The sequence below is a fragment of the Anastrepha ludens genome, chromosome X (assembly GCF_028408465.1).
Source record: "Anastrepha ludens isolate Willacy chromosome X, idAnaLude1.1, whole genome shotgun sequence".
NCBI classification, from domain to species: domain Eukaryota; kingdom Metazoa; phylum Arthropoda; class Insecta; order Diptera; family Tephritidae; genus Anastrepha; species Anastrepha ludens.
In genome coordinates this window covers 34,983,024-35,001,877 of record NC_071503.1, presented here as the reverse complement: position 1 = coordinate 35,001,877, position 18,854 = coordinate 34,983,024, and the positions used below count along the sequence as shown (strand labels likewise).

The window sequence follows — 18,854 nt, the reverse complement described above, 5'->3', positions numbered from 1 at the left end:
TAATCTACGGGCGTCTGCCCCACACATCTACACTACTCCTGGCCACCATGTTTTGCGCTACAGCCACTACTGAGCTCAACAATTTGGTTCAGCATTTGTTGAAGTTCAATGAATGTGAGGACGTGGAAGGCTCATCCTCAATGACGCAAGACGAAATTTACTGCGAGAAGCTATTTGAGCGTACAGTGTGTCGCGATCTTTCCGGGCGATCACGTTCAATATCCCTTTAAGGAGTCCTGTGACCTTGCTGCTCTATCCGATTCTAAATCAGATGCCCTTCGACTATTCGCATACCAACAAGCGCGCCTTCAAAACAATGCCACACTGAATGAAATGTATACAGCGCTTATGGCTGAGTACAGAAATCTTGGTCATATGGAGCCAGTCCCATCTGACGATTTTGCGCATCCAGTATGTTACATTCCTCATCATGGTGTGTACAAAAAAGGTAGCACTACGACGAAACTTCGCACTGTATTTAATGCTTCAAGGAAATACAAAGGTGGCGTTTCTCTAAACGTTGGACCCAAGCTACAGAGCGACTTAAGCTCCATCATTTTAAAATGGCGAATGCATCGAGTTGCGTTCATAGCGGACATTGAAAAATGTTATCGCCAGATTTTAGTCAGCAGACCTGATGCTGATATGCAGCGGATTGTCTGGCGTGACGAGCACGGCAAGGCAGCCGTTTACCGGTTGCTCACTGTAACTTACGGCTTAAATTGCTCGCCCTATCTCACCATTAAGGCTCTGCACACGCTTGCTACGGATGAAGAACACGATTTTCCGGCAGCATCAAAAATATTAACGGAGTCGTTTTACATGGATGATTGCCTTCATGGTGCCGCAACCGTGGAAGACGCTCTGAATATTCAACGCCAGCTACAACAGCTTTTGCAGCGCGGCGGATTCAACCTTCGGAAGTGGATGTCCAACTCTACTGAATTTATGCGCCATCTGTACACTGAAGACGAAAACCTTGGGCTGTCCCGCAACTTAAATCTTGATAGCGAAACAAACGCTCTAGGAATTTATTGGCTGTGCGACACTGACAGCATCGGTTACAAGACAAACGTAACACCTATCATTGGAGACATCACAAAGAGGCAGCAATTGTCCGATGTGACCAAAATCTATGACCCGCCGGGTCTACTAGCACCTGTCGTAGTTAAAGGTAAAGCTATTTGTCAGCAGCTGTGGTTATCGGGTGTCGATTGGGACGATCCCATTCCTGATCCACTTCAACAAGAATGGCGACGCTTTAGAGACGAAATGCCTGAAATCAGAGAACTCAAAGTGCCCAGGTGGGTTGGAGCTGAGCCCAGTGTATCCAGTTACCAGCTGCATGTATTTTCTGATGCCTCTACTGTGGCATATGCTGCTGTCGCGTACCTTCGTGTGGAAACTCCAGGTAATGATGTAAAAATATCAATTCTAACCGCTAAGACTAAGGTGGCACCACTGAAGAAGATAACCATCCCGCGTTTGGAGCTAAATGCTGCTCAACTCGCAGCGAAAGTAGCCGCTAAAGTGCTGTCAACACTGCAACTACCAGCGATTCGACTTTACTGTTGGTCAGACTCCAAAACCACGCTCAGCTGGATTCGATCAAATCCTGGTAAACACAAGCAATACATCAGCAATCGTGTAACTTAAATCCAAGAGTTAACACCAATCAACGCTTGGAAGTATATACCTACTACAACGAACCCAGCCGACATTGCATCCCGGGGTACTTTCCCGTCTCAGCTCGCAGGGTTGTCGCTGTGGTGGCGGGGACCTCCGTGGCTAAATCGTCACTCAAGCACCTGGCCTGAACAACACAACGGTTCGACAGATCCAGACGAAGAATTAGTTCTCTCCCTAGTGACGATTCCGGAAGCGTCCAAACCAACCATGCTCACGACATTGCTTCAAAAATACTCGAATCTCAACAAGCTATTGGCAGTAACATCTTGGTGTCAGCGTTTCCTTGCCGCACTGATGAAGCGACCCCATGAAACAACTCTATGGTGCACTGTGACTGAAAGAACCGCGGCCTTGCAATTCTGGATAAGGTATGTTCAGCAGATTCATTTCGCTAATGAGATCTCCTGTCTTCGTTCTAGCAAACCGATTTGCCAGAAGAGCAAGCTCCTCGAATTGAACCCAGTTTTGGATGACGATGGTATTTTGCGTATAAACGGGCGGTTGAAGAACGCAAACATGCCTTTCTATGAACAGTTTCCATGCTTGTTACCGAAACAGGATCCTCTGGGCACGTTACTGATCAGTCAAGCGCATGACTATACGTTGCATGGCGGCGTTCAATCGACTCTCAACTTTATAAGAAGAAAATACTGCATTATGGACGCTCGTTCGTCAATCAGACGATTCATTCATCGTTGTATAAAATGTTTTCGTCACTGAGAAGTTCCCTCGACGCAAATCATGGGAAGTCTTCCCCCGCATCGCTGCAACGCAGCAAAACCTTTTAGTCATTGTGGTCTCGATTACGGTGGACCGTACCAAATTCGCAGCTCGAAAGGCAGAGGCCATCTCAGTTACAAGGGCTATGTTGCCCTATTCGTATGCTTCAGCACCCGAGCAATTCATCTGGAGCTGGTTAGCGACTTGAGCACTGCAGCGTTTCTTGCAGCCCTTCGAAGATTCTTTGCACACCGTGGATACAGTTCGGACATATACAGCGACTGTGCTACAACGTTCGTAGGAGCCGATGCGGAACTAAAAGCAGATCTGGCCAGCTTTCGACAATAGCTTGAGGCGGCAGCACGGTACGTGCCAACTTGGGGAGTAACATGTCATTTCATACCACCTGGATCTCCAAATTTCGGAAGCATCTGGGAGGCGGGTATAAAAAGCATAAAACATCATTTAAAGCGCATAATTGGCAGCGCGAAGCTAACCTTTGAAGAATTTTATACTCTTTTAAAGCAAGTGGAAGCATTGCTTAACTCGAGGCCGATCTCGGCACTAACAGAAGACGCAACGGACTTTGCTGCGTTGACCCCTGGCCATTTTTTGGTGGGCGGTCCGTTAGTCGCTACTCCCGAACCAAGTTTACTTGATGTTAATCCAAATCGACTCAAAAGGTGGAAACAGCTTCAACAAATGTAGCAACATTTCTGGGCCCGATGGAGTTGTGAGTACTTGCGAGAACTACAAGTAAGACGCAAATGGCATCAAACTAGCACCAAACTATCACCCGGAGACTTGGTCTTAATACGCGACGAGCGCGCTCCTCCCACTCAGTGGACGTTGGGTCGTATAATAGACGTGCATCCAGGAACTGACGACGTTGTCAGAGTGGCAACCATTCGTACGCCAACTTCCATTATCAAGCGAGCCATATCCAAGTTAGTACTGCTGCCTATGGAGGACAACTGATGTCTTTACGGTGGGCGGCTGGTCCCTTATTTCGTCGCAGGACCAGGACGAGGTGGGCGGAATGTTACGACTGAATGCAAAGCTGGTCAATAAAATGCTAATATGGCAACCCCGTTACTTTGACATTTTGCTTCTTCCCATATTTTGCGTACCCTCATTTTCCCCCTCTTTTTCTTTGAGTTTTTCGTGAACGGACGTGCCGTTGCAGCGATTTTGACAACGTTCGTATAATTTGGTTTTGACTAAATTCTCTCAACACTGCTATAGCATTCATTTGCTGTGGCTAGGTCTGCCATTGTTTGGTATTATGCGCAACAGGCAGGACTGCATACTCGATACTTTCTTCACAGCGTATTCCAGGGGAGTTTTGAAGTTTAACCAACTGTCAACCGTCACTCCTAGGTATTTAATAGCGGGTTTTTGAACTAATAGTTACAGTCGCAACATTTACACTTATAGTTTCTACTGTATTTCTGTTGCTCATTAGGACTACATCGGTCTTATTATCAGCTAATTCCAGCTTCATAGACCCTAGCCAAGTTTTGATCCTGCTTACTGATTCGTGGGCGATCCTCTCAATTTCGTGGGTATGTTTTGCTACTATTACCACCGCGTTGTCATCCGAACCGTTGACAGCGAGGAACTCCTGCTGAAACGATATTGTCACCTCTAAACCTCAGTTTACGGTCCGTCAAATAGCTCTAAATTATTTTGGTAATATAACTAGGCGACCCTAGTTTTGCGAGGCTCCCAGCTAGCTGCGTTAAAAGCGTTTTTAACGTCCAGAGTTACGACAGTGCAGTATTTTTTTTCGCGCCGCGCCATCTCTTGCTGCCAACGGCTTCTGTTGCTGAATCTACCACGCATTTGATAGCATCCACTGTTGAGCGGGATTTCCTGAAGCTAAACTGGTATCTGGATAGGATACCTTTGTCTTCAGCGAAAGACGACAACCTGTCGCAAATAATTCTCTCCAGAATTTTCCCCATTATATCTAGTAGACATATTGGTCGGTAACACTCGGGCTCACCAGGCTTTTTGTTGCCCTTGGGTAGAAAGCACAAGTGTTTGCTCCTTCCAGCTCTTTGGGAAAATGGCTTCGTTAAGGATTACTGCTTGAAATATGTCTGGACGTTTGGATATAGTTAATTTTAAGGCTCTATTTAGTATACCATCTGGACCTCGAGCTTTCTTTGACTTCATTTCATTACACGCCACTTCGGGTTCTTGTTGAGTGACACGAAGGATATTACCTGCTTCGTGTTATATGCAGGATGGCAAAATGTTTTCAGATCTGAGACAAAAGAGAGTAATAACAATTTTGCGCAACCTTACTGGGCAAGTAATTTGGAGTGTGTGTAAACTTTTCGCTTTAGATAATATCACCCGGTATGCAGTGCCCCTTGGGTTGATATCAGCTTCCTCACAAGGCTTCTTTGCTTCCTAGTTTTAAGGGATTTTTCCTAGCTGATCAAAGATTTTGAACATTTTCAACAAAACCAGGTAGACGGAGACGCTGCATCTTGTGTCTAGCGCGGAGGCATTGAGATCTTAGTGATTTGATGTTTTCGTTCCACCAGCAGCATGGATATATGTGTTGGCGCATTACTCGCCTAGGTATGGAGGCATCACAAGCTTCTCTTAGTCCTTCTACTAGGAGTTTCGTCCTATTCTTAGCAGAACCAGCAGGGGGTTGAAGTTGCTTAATCATATATTTTCGGATATCGCTATCAAGCTTCTCGTCCTTCCACCCAGGCGTTGAAATCGCCCGCTATTATTAAAAACGATTTCCCACTAGTTTCCACAACAAAATTGTCGAAATTGATTCCATTTATTTTGGATCACGAGCCCTCCACCAGCACTATGATTCTTTTGAAAAGCGAGCCCTAAACAAAACGAGATGGCCGCGCGGTTTTTGCTGTCGGAGGCCCGTGCGTTGTCGTTTTCACACCTGTAGGGCTCACTTACAATGGCAATATCTGCTCTAATTTCTTTAACTCTTTGTGATAATAAGTTTTGGACTGCCTCATTTATCTGAACTATTCTCATTTACATATTTCGGGCTATTTTGACACTCCTTGGCGAAGTGCCCGTCAATACCACATTTCCTGCACTGCTTAGATCTATCGAATGCACTAGCACAGTTGCGCGACATGTGGCCGCATTCTAGACATCTATAGCATTTTTGTAACGAGACACGTTTTCGTAAGCGACAGAGGACCCATCCAATTTTTACTTTGCTAATCTCCATTAGCTTTGGCTTTCATAGCTGGTAGGCTAACAATGGCCGTTTGAGTGCCCACATAAGCTGCTCGGAGTCCAGTTATATCTGCCAACTCCATATCGTTCAAACCACGCACGTTGTACACCTCTTCCTTGGAGGTCACTCCATCGATGTCCTTGCATTCTGTTCCTTCGATTCCTAAAGTGGCACCCACGACATCCACGGAATGGACTAATGGAATAAATCCAATATTGATTTTCCTACCATTAATGAGTTCCTTGGTTTTCTAGATACCATATGCCTCGCCTTGGAGTCTGCTGTACTAATAACAACATCACCTACTCGGCAACACATAGTCTCAGTAAAGGCTCATCAAACAACGGTAACCAGTTCAGCACTCTATGTGAAGTGCGACGTTAGACATATAATATATCAGCCAATTTTCGCTCTAAATTCTCTTGGCGCATCCGTTGCAAATGTCATCATACTCTCCTTCGTGAAGACACCATTGAGGCATTGCTACAATGACAATGTGATGAGCAGGCGCTAACCGTCAATTGACGGAAATCAACACACTCCTTCCCACAGCGGTGTGCGAGGTTACTGAGGGCTATGGCGAACACAGCAGTGTCATATGATATTAGACAGCGGCTCAGAAAAGGTAATTATCTCCAAAAACTGCGTTCGGCGTTTGGGTTTGTGCCGTCGGAACTCAAGAATACCAATACATGACTGAATCTCCCTACATATGTGTTTATAAACTCCATAGTGGATGGTAAGTCATCCGGCTTGAAACTGTAGGTTCCTCCATTTGTGGAACAACATCAAGACGCACACCACAAATAGGAGGAGGAGCTCGGCCAAACTCCCCAAAAAGGGTGTACGCGCCAATTATATATATATATAAGTAAATTCTAAGTATAATCATCCAAACCTACAATATGTATTTTAAGAATAACAAAACATAATCATATGTTTTTCAAGAATAATAAAAGATAAACATATGTATTGTATTTTAAGAATAACAAAAGATAAACATGTTTTTCCTAAACAGCAAACAAAGAAACTAATATTCACGTCGTATACCTAAAATAAAAAGATAAGGTATAAGTATAAATACGACTGTCGAATATCTTGGCAGTCAGTCCAGTATTAACATTTTTTGAAATTTGACAAGGCCGAGCCAAGGAGCACCAGGAGATTTGGTAGCTCCTAAATACTCAGGCTAAAAAGCCCATTGTATGTAAAGCTCTGGATAGAGGGTAGATAGTCCAGGAGGGAAGGAGAAAAGTATAAGAGAAAGAGATAGGAAAGAATAGAGATAGACGTAGTTAGTCCTGTGAGAATTTTCCAGATTCTTTGGGAAGTCTGTAAATATCCTCCAGTTTCAGAGAACGAATATTCCTCATTCCCACGACATCGGAACCCAAAACTCGTAGCCGCGCTCTAGCAAAGGCAGGACACTCACAGAGAAAGTGCTCAGTGCTATCCGTCTCCTCCAAGCACGACAGGCACATTGGGTCCTCTATGATTCCAATAGTAATCATATACTGACCCCATGGGTTGTGCCCTGTAATGATACTGACCATCAACCGAACGTCTTTCCTTCCAAGTTTTAGTAGAAAGTTTGACAGTTTTCTGTTCGGACTTGTCACAAAACACTTTGCAGTTCTGCAGCGTTCTGGAACTGACAATCGCTCTTTATGTAGATTGCCTACATTATTGCTGATCCAATTCATGATTCCTGTGGAACTTATTCCGATTATTGGCTCATATAAGTACAAGCCTGTTTTGTCTTGCGACAGAATTAAGATTCTGCTTACAATCCTCAAAAATCTTTGAGGTTTGCTTCGCGTTCTCCAGGGCCTTCAGTGCCGCCTGACTTTCGCTGAAAACTCAATTCTGTTTCCCGCTCCATCTCCTCTCGATTACCCATTCGCCTACTTTCAGGATGGCAAAAACTTCCGTTTGGAAAATAGTTGCCATTTCCCCCATAGCATAGTGACACTTATTACTATCGTTTAAGTACTATCCGGCTCCCGACCTCAATGCGCGGTTCACCTTCAGTGAAACGTGTGTCTCCCAAGTCAGCTTCTTATCCGAGATTATTTCTAGATATTTAACATCATCGGAAAACCAAGTGTCTCACTTTTCAGTGTTGGAATACTGAGTCCATCCAAATTCCCTTTTCTCGTAAACAAGACTATGGTTGTTTTGTTCGGATTAACGGAAAGACCTTGACTCATACACAGTCATCGATTTTGTCCAGAATCCTCTGCACTTTCGTGCAAAGTCTCCTTAGGGATTTATCCGATGTTAGCACACAGACATCGTCCGCATATGCTTGAACATGAAAACCGAGTTCCTGCATCTCCGCTAGTAGAGAGTCTACGGCCCATCACCACAGCAGCGGAGAAAGAACACCCTCTTGGGGACATACTTTCTTGCCCCTGACTGTGATTAGTTCGTCACTGCTCTCACCAGCGCTTAACAGCCTCTCAGAGAGCATGGAATATATCCATTTTACAATGGTCTGATTAACTACGAGTTGTTCGGCAGAAGAACATATTCAGCCGAAAATGGCATTATCAAAAGCCCCCTCAATGTCCACGAACATGCCCATTGTGTATTTGTTAGCTTCCAGCCCAGCTTCAATCTTGTTAACAAGATCGTGTAAGGTTGATTCACATGATTTTCCACTCTGGTAAGCGTGTTGATTTCTACAAAGTGGACTTTTCGGCAATACCCCCACTCGAATATGTTTCTCCACCACTCGTTCTAGACTTTTCAACATGAACGATGTCAAACTGATTGGTCTAAAACTTTTTGCTTGGGAATAGTTGTATTTTCCTGGTTTCGGAATAAATATTATTCTTACGCCGTCACCATTCAAATAGTATGTAACTACTTCTCTTAGCTCCTTCGAAGGAGGTGGCGGTAACGAGTCGTAGGGTAGGTAGGCCGAAACTCTGATAGCTTCGTTACTGTTCCCAGGATGTGAAGATCCTTTTCAAAGCCTCAATCAGCCTGTCTCCTCCTTTTTTAAGCATTGCTGGACATATTCCTTCAGGGCCAGGGGACTTAAAGTTCTCAAAGAAAGACAATGAAAACTTTATCAATTCTTTTGTCACTATCCGACTAGCAAAATACCAGCTGTACCTAGAGGTTCCACCGTTGCCACCGTTATTGTTCAAGCCACTCTCTACTTCAGAGAGAGTTCTACTATCCGGAAAATAAGTTTCGAGTAGAGCATTAAATGTTTCCGATTTTGAAATGGTGTATGAACCATTAGGTTTTCGAATGGAATCCGGCCTTACTAAGCGGTCTAGATGAAAGAGCTTACAAAGTCTCGCTGTTTCCCTCATTTCTTCGACGTTACTGCAGAAATTTCTATAGGATTAAAGTTTGGCTTTGCGTACTTTTTTCTTATGTTCTCTCTGTGTAAGTCGTCCTCTTCTGTTTGGGTCTTTAAGGCCTTATTAAGAAGTTTTCTGGTCCGTACCCGAAGCTTCGACAGTTCAGGGTTCCACCAAGGAACCGCTTTCCCTGTCTACTTTGCCTGAGTGGGCACAGTTCCTCAAAGCATTTGATTAAGGTACCTTCTAACCGCTCTGTTACAAGCTCACCATACCTGTCCCAGTCCACATTTCGAGGATTCCTACCGGAAGGTATTGATATTGTATAAATTCCCAGTCGGAAGTCGATAAGACGATGATCAGAAATAGAGTCCTCTTCCCAAACCCGCCATCGGCTGATTTGATTTCCAACTGACCTATTGGTAATTCCTAAATCAATCACCTCGTGTCTCCTTTTGGTCACAAAAGTTGGTTTGTTAGCAGTGTTTTGAATGACCAAATCAGATGACAGGATAAAATTCATTACCTTGAGATCTTTGGGGTTGGATTTGCTGCTTCCCCATACAATGTTCTGTGAATTTGCATCACAGCCCACTATTAGCCCCAGATTATTGGATTCTGCATACTTGACTACTTCTCTTAGCTCCCTCGATGGAGGTGGCTGTAAAGAGTCGTAGGGTAGGTAGCCCGAAACTCTGATAGCTTCGAGACTGTTCCCACTCTTCCAGTACTTTGTTTTTGCAACAACGATATCTCCGAATGAAGATTTAGATTTGTTTGAGGTAGGTGAGGTAAATGGATTTGATGTGATACTACGATCGAACGGAATAAAGAAATTGAACGCGGTTATAAATGTGAACAAGACGACATTGGAGGTGGTAAGAAAGTCGGAAATTAGTGAAAAAAATTATGCAAATTTCACTATAGGGATAGACACGTATAGAGCAGAAATCGATAGGTTAATGAAAGACAATAATGTCATAGGACTGTTACCCTTCACTACAAGGATTGAAGCTGGCATACGGACAGATGCAAAGGATATGGACCAAACAATATACAAGTAATGTAAATGACATAGAATTCGTAAATAAGAAAATTGACATATTATTGAAAGAGGGAATAAAACAAAAAAGCTAGAGTCCATACAATTCACCCATGTTAACCGTACATAAAAAGCTATACTAGATGAAATTTTAGAAAATTAAACGAACCTAGGATCACAGACAGATACGTAATACCAGACAAAACTGCAAAACTTAGGCAAAGCCAACTTTTTAACTGCACTTGATCTGGAGTCCGGCTTTCATCAAATTAAGATAAAAAAAAGTGACAGATAGAAAACAGCGTTTTGTGTGAATGGAGGTAAATATGAGTTCATTCGAATGCCTTTCGGATTGAAGAACGCCCCATCTATTTTCCAAAGATGTGTGGATGACATCCCGCTCGACTTCATAGGTAAATTCACATATTTTTGCATCGACGATGTAATCATTTACTCCTCATCCTATGAAGAGAAATGAAACACATCCGATCTATTTTTAACGCATTAAATAATGCCTCTTTAAAAGTGTCCAATGAAAAGTCACCAGACACCCCCAAAGACCTTAGAGGATTCTTAGGACTTACTGGATACTTTAAAAAAAAATCGTAAAAAACTATGCAGCTCTGGCTAAACCCTTAACTTTACTTCTAAAAGGGGATAATTCTCATATCGGAAAAAATAAAAGTAAGAACATACAAATTAGTTTAGACCAAACGGACATATGCCAAAAATAAACTGAAAAACTGCTTTAAGGAGCAGGTGGAATTATACCAGCCAAATTATGAGACAGCTTTCGAACTCATTACAGACGCTTTCAATATAGCCATTGGAGTTGTATTGAGTCAAAATAAAAATCAAATTTATTTTTTATCACGCACACTCAGTACCACAGAACAAAATTATAGTACCAACGAGAAAGAGTTACTCGCTATTATATGGTCGCTACAAAAATTAGGAAATTACATATACGGCATAGCTGACTTAACCATATATACCAACCATCAATCGCTTACTTACGCCATATTGGATAAGAATCCGAATCATAAATTAAAGAGATGGAAAAATATTATTGAAGATTATGGAGCAAAAGTCGAGTAGAAACCAGGCGCACAGAATGTTGTAGCTGACGCCATGTCACGACAAATAATTAACACATCTACTACAACGACATAATCAAATCAGAATGCCAACCGCTAAATGCCTACGGTATCCAAATATAATTGATACCAAACACACAAAAGAATGAGACAAGTTCGCGTATTATATTTCGAAGTAAAATACGTCACACAATAACCTTAACTGACGAAAATTGTCTGATATCCGAATAAAAAAGGTCTTTGCAGCCGCAAAAAATCGCAGCAATACATACAACAGCTGAGGATTTAGTTAGATACGGACAAATTATCAAAAATACGTTCACAGATATAAAATTCGAATATACACCAAATAAACTCTAAGACACAACCAGATAGACAGTTGAATTAGTTAAACAAACACACGAGCGAGCACACAGGGGATACAAAAATAATGTAAAAGAACTACTAGAACAATACTATTGACCGAACATAAAACAACAATATAAGGCATACAACAAAAAGTGTACAGCTTGTCTTTACGGCAAATACGAACGGAATCCCACAAGAGAACCATTAAAAGAATCAGACGTACCAACACAACCAGGGGAATACATACATTTCGATCTTTATTTTAATGAACACAAAACATGTTTAGAAGCAATAGATGAATTCTCAAAATACAAACCTATCATACAATTAGACTCAAAACAGAAATCGACAAAAGAGTAGACGAAATTCTTATCAAAAATTTCCGAACTGTAAACGACTCATGACAGATAACGAAAGCTGTCTGAATACACCAATGTTAAAACAAATGTGTATAAAATACAATATCAACAAAATACAGACACCAATATATAGATCAAAGGCAAACGGTCAGGTAGGACGTACGCACAATTCTATATCAGAATTGGCAAGAATATTAAAAATAAAGAATTCAATAATAGCAACCGAGGAGCTATTTGTAGCTATAAAGGAATTGAACAACACAACCCATACCGTCACAGAAAAAAAGTACGTAGTGGAGGAAGATGGTGAGGATACGATTTCGACCAAGGAGGGAAAAGTTATTCACAAAGACAACGTAAAAATTGCACAGTTACAGGAGACGACAATGAATTGTAGTACCTGATATTACTAGCCATGGTCATTATAATCGCAATTCAAGCAGAAGGAGTCACCAAAATAACAACCAACAACCATAACTAACAGGAAATATATTCTAGAACCGACGATGCATATTTATTTGACGAATCACAAAAGGTATGTTAGAATAACAAAAGTAAACATGTTTTTCCTAAACAGCAAACAAAGAAACTAATGTACAAGTCGTGTACCTTAAACAGTAAGATGAGGTATAAGTATAAATACGACTGTCAAATATGTTGGCAGTCAATCCAGTATTAGCATAGTGTTAAGAACTATCCAAAAAGTAAATTCATAAATATAAATTTTTATATTTTTCCAAAGACAAGCAAGTCTTTAACTATCTTCCATGTCTTTAACCAGCTCCAATTATGCGAATAATTTATTCATCCATTCCGGTGCAACGTCTTAATAAAGGACAGTACTGATCATTTCTATCTTGCCGATCCGAAATTTTATATTCCTTAGCTTTTCGACATTTTGTTAGGAAACGAAAAGTTATTTGAAATTTTAAAGGGTGAGAAGATCAACGTTAACAACCAAAATTTGAAAGCATTTTCGACAATACTTGGGTGGATTGTGGGCAGAGACCTTACTTACTGTGTAAATGAAATAAACGGATGCGTGTTCTTCAATAATTTTCTACTCATTTTTAGGAAACAGAAGAGATTCAATGTACACTACCGTACACAGAAGAAGAAGACAAAGCAGAGAAGTCATTTTTAAAAACACCTACGAGAGCTGATGATGTTAAATTCGTTTTCGAGTTACCATTCAAATCACAATCGATCGACTTTCGTAAGTCCGCCGAACTCGCACTAAAACGACTAAATGCAACAGAAAGAAGATTTGCATGTAATTCCGAATTGAAAGCACAATATACAAATTTCATGGCAGAATATCTTGCGCTGCAACATATGGAGCGTGTGCGGGAAGCCAAAATCAGAAAGCCGTCGACCGAATGTTATTACTTGCCACATCACTAGGTAATCAAAACCGCATGTACAACAACAAGACTTCGCGTAGTGTTTGATGGATCTGCATCCGTGGCTTTACAGTCGTCCCTTAATGAAGCCTTACCTCCTGGAACTGAAATGGAATCCAACCAACGATGTATTTGAGTTCTGCGCATCACCCTTTACTACAATATATCTAGAGTAACAATCAATATTATCTGATGCTGATCGCCTCTTCGACCCCCTAGGGGTTTTGACCCCCACAACAGTTGTAATTAAAATACTTTTTCAAGAATTAAGGTAAGTCAAACTAGAAAGGACAGATGAGGTATCCGCTGAAACAGCTATTCGTTGGATAAATCTGAGGAGCACACTTGAACTGCTGAATACGCTAAAAATTGCAAGAAGGGCGATATTTTAACTTGGTCACAACGAACTCGGCGTTTTCTGCGACGCGTCGAAAAATGAGTATGCAGCAGTTGTATACTACTGATCTGATTACCATGGTAGTCCTTAGACTCCGCTCGTTGCTTTAAAAAGTCGCGTGACTCCACTTAAAACGCTGTCATTATCACGACTTGAGCTGTGTGGCGCTGTGATTTTTTGCTGACTGATGAACGAAGGCATAAAGGCGTTTGAATTTGACAGTACTAATGTATATACGTACATATGTGGACAGACTCCTCAATTGTTCGACATTGGATTTCAGCCTTGCGAAGGCGGTGTCAGTGTACGTGGCAAACAGAACGTGAGAAATTTTAACATCTTACACACGATCTCAGTGGAATCAAGTTAGGTCTGCAGACAATCCAGCGAATCCTGGGTCACGAGGGGTTTTGCCTTTAGAGTTGAGGTATTTATCCATCTGGTGGAATGGTCCAATTTGACATTATAAGGGAAAGGAGTTTTGGCCCCAAGCAAATTCGCTATTGTCCATATATCAATGCAACATGGAAGAGCGTAAGAGCTTAATTCAACCTATTACTAAACTTTTTCTTATATCAACAGTACACCATGTCGTCCTTGGCTCATTGTTACAACACATGTCTATGTGTTCTCGGGTGGTGCGTGCCACAGCTTATTATTTATAAATCTTAAAGGTTCTGTGCGGAAATATAGCTCATTTTTATCTTCCAATGATTTGCAAGATGCTACAAAATTTATAATTCGTGCTATGCAATTATGCTGCGGAATTATTTGCAGCTGAAAGATAAAAGAGCAGTCGCAAATAAGAGTAAGCTCTCAAGCCTCGCACCATTTTCAGACAGGGCTGGAGTACTAAGGGTGGGAGGACGCATAGGAAACTCATTAACGACGTTCACCATTAAACATCCTGTAATATTGTCAGCGAGGATGGTTCCATGTGTAGAAGTCCACGCAAGTGGGGAAAGTTACTGATCGCCATTCACTTGGGAGTGGCCAGGACGATTCTTCTACATATGGTTCAAGCAGCTCACAACGGCCGGGATTAGCCCACGTATCCTCTGGGTAGCTTCCGAAGACCCGTTCGGGAGTGAGCTAAAGTGAGAAGGCGAAACATTCCAGGATAGCTGGTTGTGCGTTGGGTTTGGGACCCGCCACTTAAAAATCGCCCCCAGTGAAAACTTTAAAAAAGCCTCGGATGAGACCTCCCTATACTGATGACGACCCCTGCAAACGAACTAAGGACTATGATTTGAGGGCATGCACCTGGAATGTCCGGTCCCTTAATGGGGAGGGTGCCTCTGCCCGGCTGGTTGATGTCCTCGTGAGAGTAAAGGCTGACATCACTGCCATCCAAGAGATGCGATGGACGGGGCAAGGTAAGAAAACCATAGGACCTTGCGACGTCTACTACAGCTGCCATGTAAAGGAGCGCAAATTCGGTGTCGGATTTGTTGTGGGAGAGAGACTTCGTCGCCAAGTACTGTCGTTCACTCCGGTGGACGAGCGTCTCGCAACAATCCGCATCAAAGCCCGTTTTTTTAACATATCGCTAATTTGCGCCCACGCCCCGACGGAAGAGAAGGACGATGCGACCAAAGATTCTTTCTATGAGCGCTTGGAACGTTCCTATGAGCGCTGCCCCCGCCACGACATAAAAATCGTGCTTGGCGACTTCAACGCCAGGGTGGGCAAGGAGGGAATTTTTGGCCCCACAGTCGGAAAATTCAGCCTACACAACGAAACATCCGGTAACGGACAGAGGCTGATCGACTTCGCCGGGGCCCGAAACATGGTAGTCTGCAGCACCAGATTCCAGCATAAGAAGATTCGCCAAGCCACCTGGCTGTCTCCTGATCGAAAAACACGAAACCAGATCGATCACGTTGTAATAGATGGAAGACACGCTTCTAGTGTATTAGATGTACCTACGATCCGAGGACCCAACATCGACTCGGATCACTACCTTGTTGCAGCCAAACTGCGCACGCGCCTCTGTGCAGCAAAAAACGTGCATCTACCTACGCAAAGAATGTTCGACCTCGAAAAGCTGCAATCACAACAGACAGCCAGAAGATTCGCCACTCGACTCTCACTCCTGCTCTCAGAGAGTACTGCCCAACAAACCGGCATCCACGAACAATGGAGCAACATTTCTCGTTCTCTACGTACCGCCGCCGAAGAAGAAATCGGATTCCGGCGAGCCCGAAAAAACAATTGGTACGACGAGGAATGTCATGCTGCCGCAGAAAGAAAGGATGCCGCCTATAGAGCCACGCTGCGATCGGGCGCAACCTGAGCCATGTGGGATCGCTACAGAGAGCTGAAAAAGGAAGAGAGACGTATTATCCGACAGAAGAAACGAGAGGCCGAAATACGTGAGTGCGAAGAGCTTGAGATGCTGGCCAATAGGAACAACGCCCGAAAATTCTACCAGAAAGTTCGGCGGCTTACAGAAGGTTTTAAGACCGGGGCGTTTTCCTGTAAGAACAAAGACGGCGAACTGGTGACCGACGTACAGAGCAATCTTAAATTATGGAGGGAACACTTCTCGAACCTATTAAACAGTGACAGCTGCGCATGTCACCGAGAAAGTGAAGATCCCGATACCCCAATCGTTGACGACGGAATTGTCGTTCCGCTACCCGATCATGACGAGGTGAGAATAGCGATAACGCGGCTAAAGAACAACAAAGCCGCGGGCGCCGACGGACTGCCGGGTGAGCTATTCAAACATGGCGGCGAGGAGCTGGTAAGGTGCGTGCATCAGCTTCTATGCAAAATATGGTCGGATGAAAGCATGCCTGCCGATTGGAATTTGTGTGCTCTGCCCAATCCATAAGAAGGGCGATCCTGCAATTTGTGCCAATTACCGCGGGATTAGTCTTCTAAATATCGCCTATAAGGTTCTAGCGAGCGTATTGTGTGAAAGGCTGAAGCCCACCGTCAACCAACTGATTGGACCTTATCAGTGTGGCTTCAGACCTGGAAAGTCTACCATCGACCAAATATTCTCAATACGCCAAATCTTGGAAAAGACCCATGAAAGGAGAATCGACACACACCATCTTTTCGTCGACTTCAAAGCTGCATTCGACAGTACGGAAAGGAGTTACCTGTATGCCGCGATGTCTGAATTTGGTATCCCCGCAAAACTAATACGGCTATGTAAGATGACGTTGCTCAACACCAACAGCGCCGTCAGAATTGGAAAGGACCTCTCCGAGCCGTTTGATACCAAACGAGGTTTCAGACAGGGTGACTCCCTGTCGTGTGACTTCTTTAACCTGATGTTGGAGAGCATCGTGCGAGCCGCAGAACTTAATCGCTCAGGCACAATTTTTTATAAGAGCGTACAATTGCTGGCGTATGCCGATGATATTGACATCATCGGCCTTAACAACCGCGCTGTTAGTTCTGCCTTCTCCAAACTGGATAAAGAGGCAAAGCGAATGGGTCTGGTGGTGAACGAGGACAAAACGAAGTACCTCCTGTCTTCAAACAAACAGTCGGCGCACTCGCGTATCGGCACCCACGTCACTGTTGACAGTTATAATTTTGAGGTTGTAAAAGACTTCGTCTATTTAGGAACCAGCATTAACACCGATAACAATGTCAGCCTTGAAATCCAACGTAGAATCTCTCTTGCCAACAAGTGCTACTTTGGACTAAGTAGGCAATTGAGTAGTAAAGTCCTCTCTCGACGAACAAAACTAACACTCTACAAGACTCTCATCATGCCCGTCCTAGCGTATGGCGCAGAAGCTTGGACGATGACAACATCCGATGAAGCGACGCTTGGAGTGTTCGAGAGAAAGATTCTGCGTAAGATTTTTGGACCTTTGCACGTTGGCAACAGCGAATATCGCAGACGATGGAACGATGAGCTGTATGAGCTTTACGACGACATAGACATAGCGCAGCGAATAAAGATCCAGCGGCTACGTTGGCTGGGTCATGTCGTGCGAATGGATACAAACGCTCCGGCTTTGAAAGTATTCGATGCGGTACCAGCTGGTGGTAGCAGAGGAAGAGGGCGGCCTCCTCTGCGTTGGAAAGATCAGGTGGAGAAGGACTTGGCTTCACTTGGTGTGTCCAACTGGCGCCGGTTAGCACGAGAAAGAAACGACTGGCGCGCTTTGTTAAACTCGGCCAAAATCGCGTAAGCGGTTATAGCGCCAATTAAGAAGAAGAAGAAGTAGTAATTTAAGCTCATATTAGATCTAAGTGGTCTGTAAAAATAATAATTATGTTTTAGACTTATAATAAACAATATAAACGAATTATTAGGTTTATAATACAATGTTTGGAAGATTTTTTTTATCAAATATATGAAAATGTATACTTGTATTGGAAAAAATATATGAGAAAACGGTTTTTGGTTTTCTAGTATATCTAGAAAAAATTAAGAAATGAATAAAAAAATACTCGAAAGTTATTCGCATGAGAATAAAAATACTAATTTTTGCATTGTCCATACTTAAGCAAAGTTCAATAAGTGGTAAATTTAGAATTGATTTTACCACGTTTATATCCTCTCGCTTTCTGGTTTTTCCGAAACTTAAAACTAGTTCGGAACCTTGGAGTCGATTTTAAGAAACTTATTGATTAGCCAGAGACATACGACTTTGACTAGAGCTGAAATCTTAATATTTATCAAATTGTTTCCGCTTTCATCAAGTTTTATAAAAGATTTAGCCGATTTCAGTTTCACACTTATTATGGATATAATTAAATGAATACATCTACAAATGCATGGCTTTAAGCACCTATAATAATAATAAGGAAGAAAAAATGCTTACCCCACATCTACATTTTTGATGAGATATCGCATGGAATCTGGTAATTTCATTCAGAAAAGTTTCGGTACAAGGCATTTCTTACATTTGCGAACAAAAGTTTACTAAACGAAAATAAAAATGTCGGTAAATCAATCGATTTGCTGCCTCTATGCGCTGATAACATTAAATTTGATTCTGTTTTGAATTTTAAATATTGCCACTAGGCCGTCAAAATGGTAAAGTGGCGATAAACCTCTCTCCATAAGCTATGCGATTTATAGCATGAGATCTGCGAAAAGAGGTCTTCATTTGCAGTATATCGCATGAGAGGATTTGCATGCGATCATCGCCCACACGTCGAGACAGATTAAAGTTTTAGACGCAGAAGGTAAATCAATTAGTTATTTTTTGGTTTTGTTCCAATGCATTGTCTACACATAAATTATACTCAGTTTCGTGGAAT

The 18,854-nt window shown here is 42.6% G+C and overlaps 1 protein-coding gene across 1 annotated transcript; it reads left to right on the top strand.

The window, feature by feature from the left end:
- Positions 1 to 333: 333 nt before the first annotated feature.
- LOC128869926 (uncharacterized) lies at positions 334 to 1,656 on the top strand. Its single transcript, XM_054112524.1, has one exon. The coding sequence runs from the start codon at positions 334 to 336 to the stop codon at positions 1,654 to 1,656; it is 1,323 nt and encodes a 440-aa protein (XP_053968499.1).
- Positions 1,657 to 18,854: the final 17,198 nt, after the last annotated feature.

Excerpts from the sequence above, each read along its gene's own strand:
- LOC128869926 (XM_054112524.1), top strand. The coding sequence starts at position 334 with ATGTATACAGCGCTTATGGCTGAGTACAGAAATCTTGGTCATATGGAG.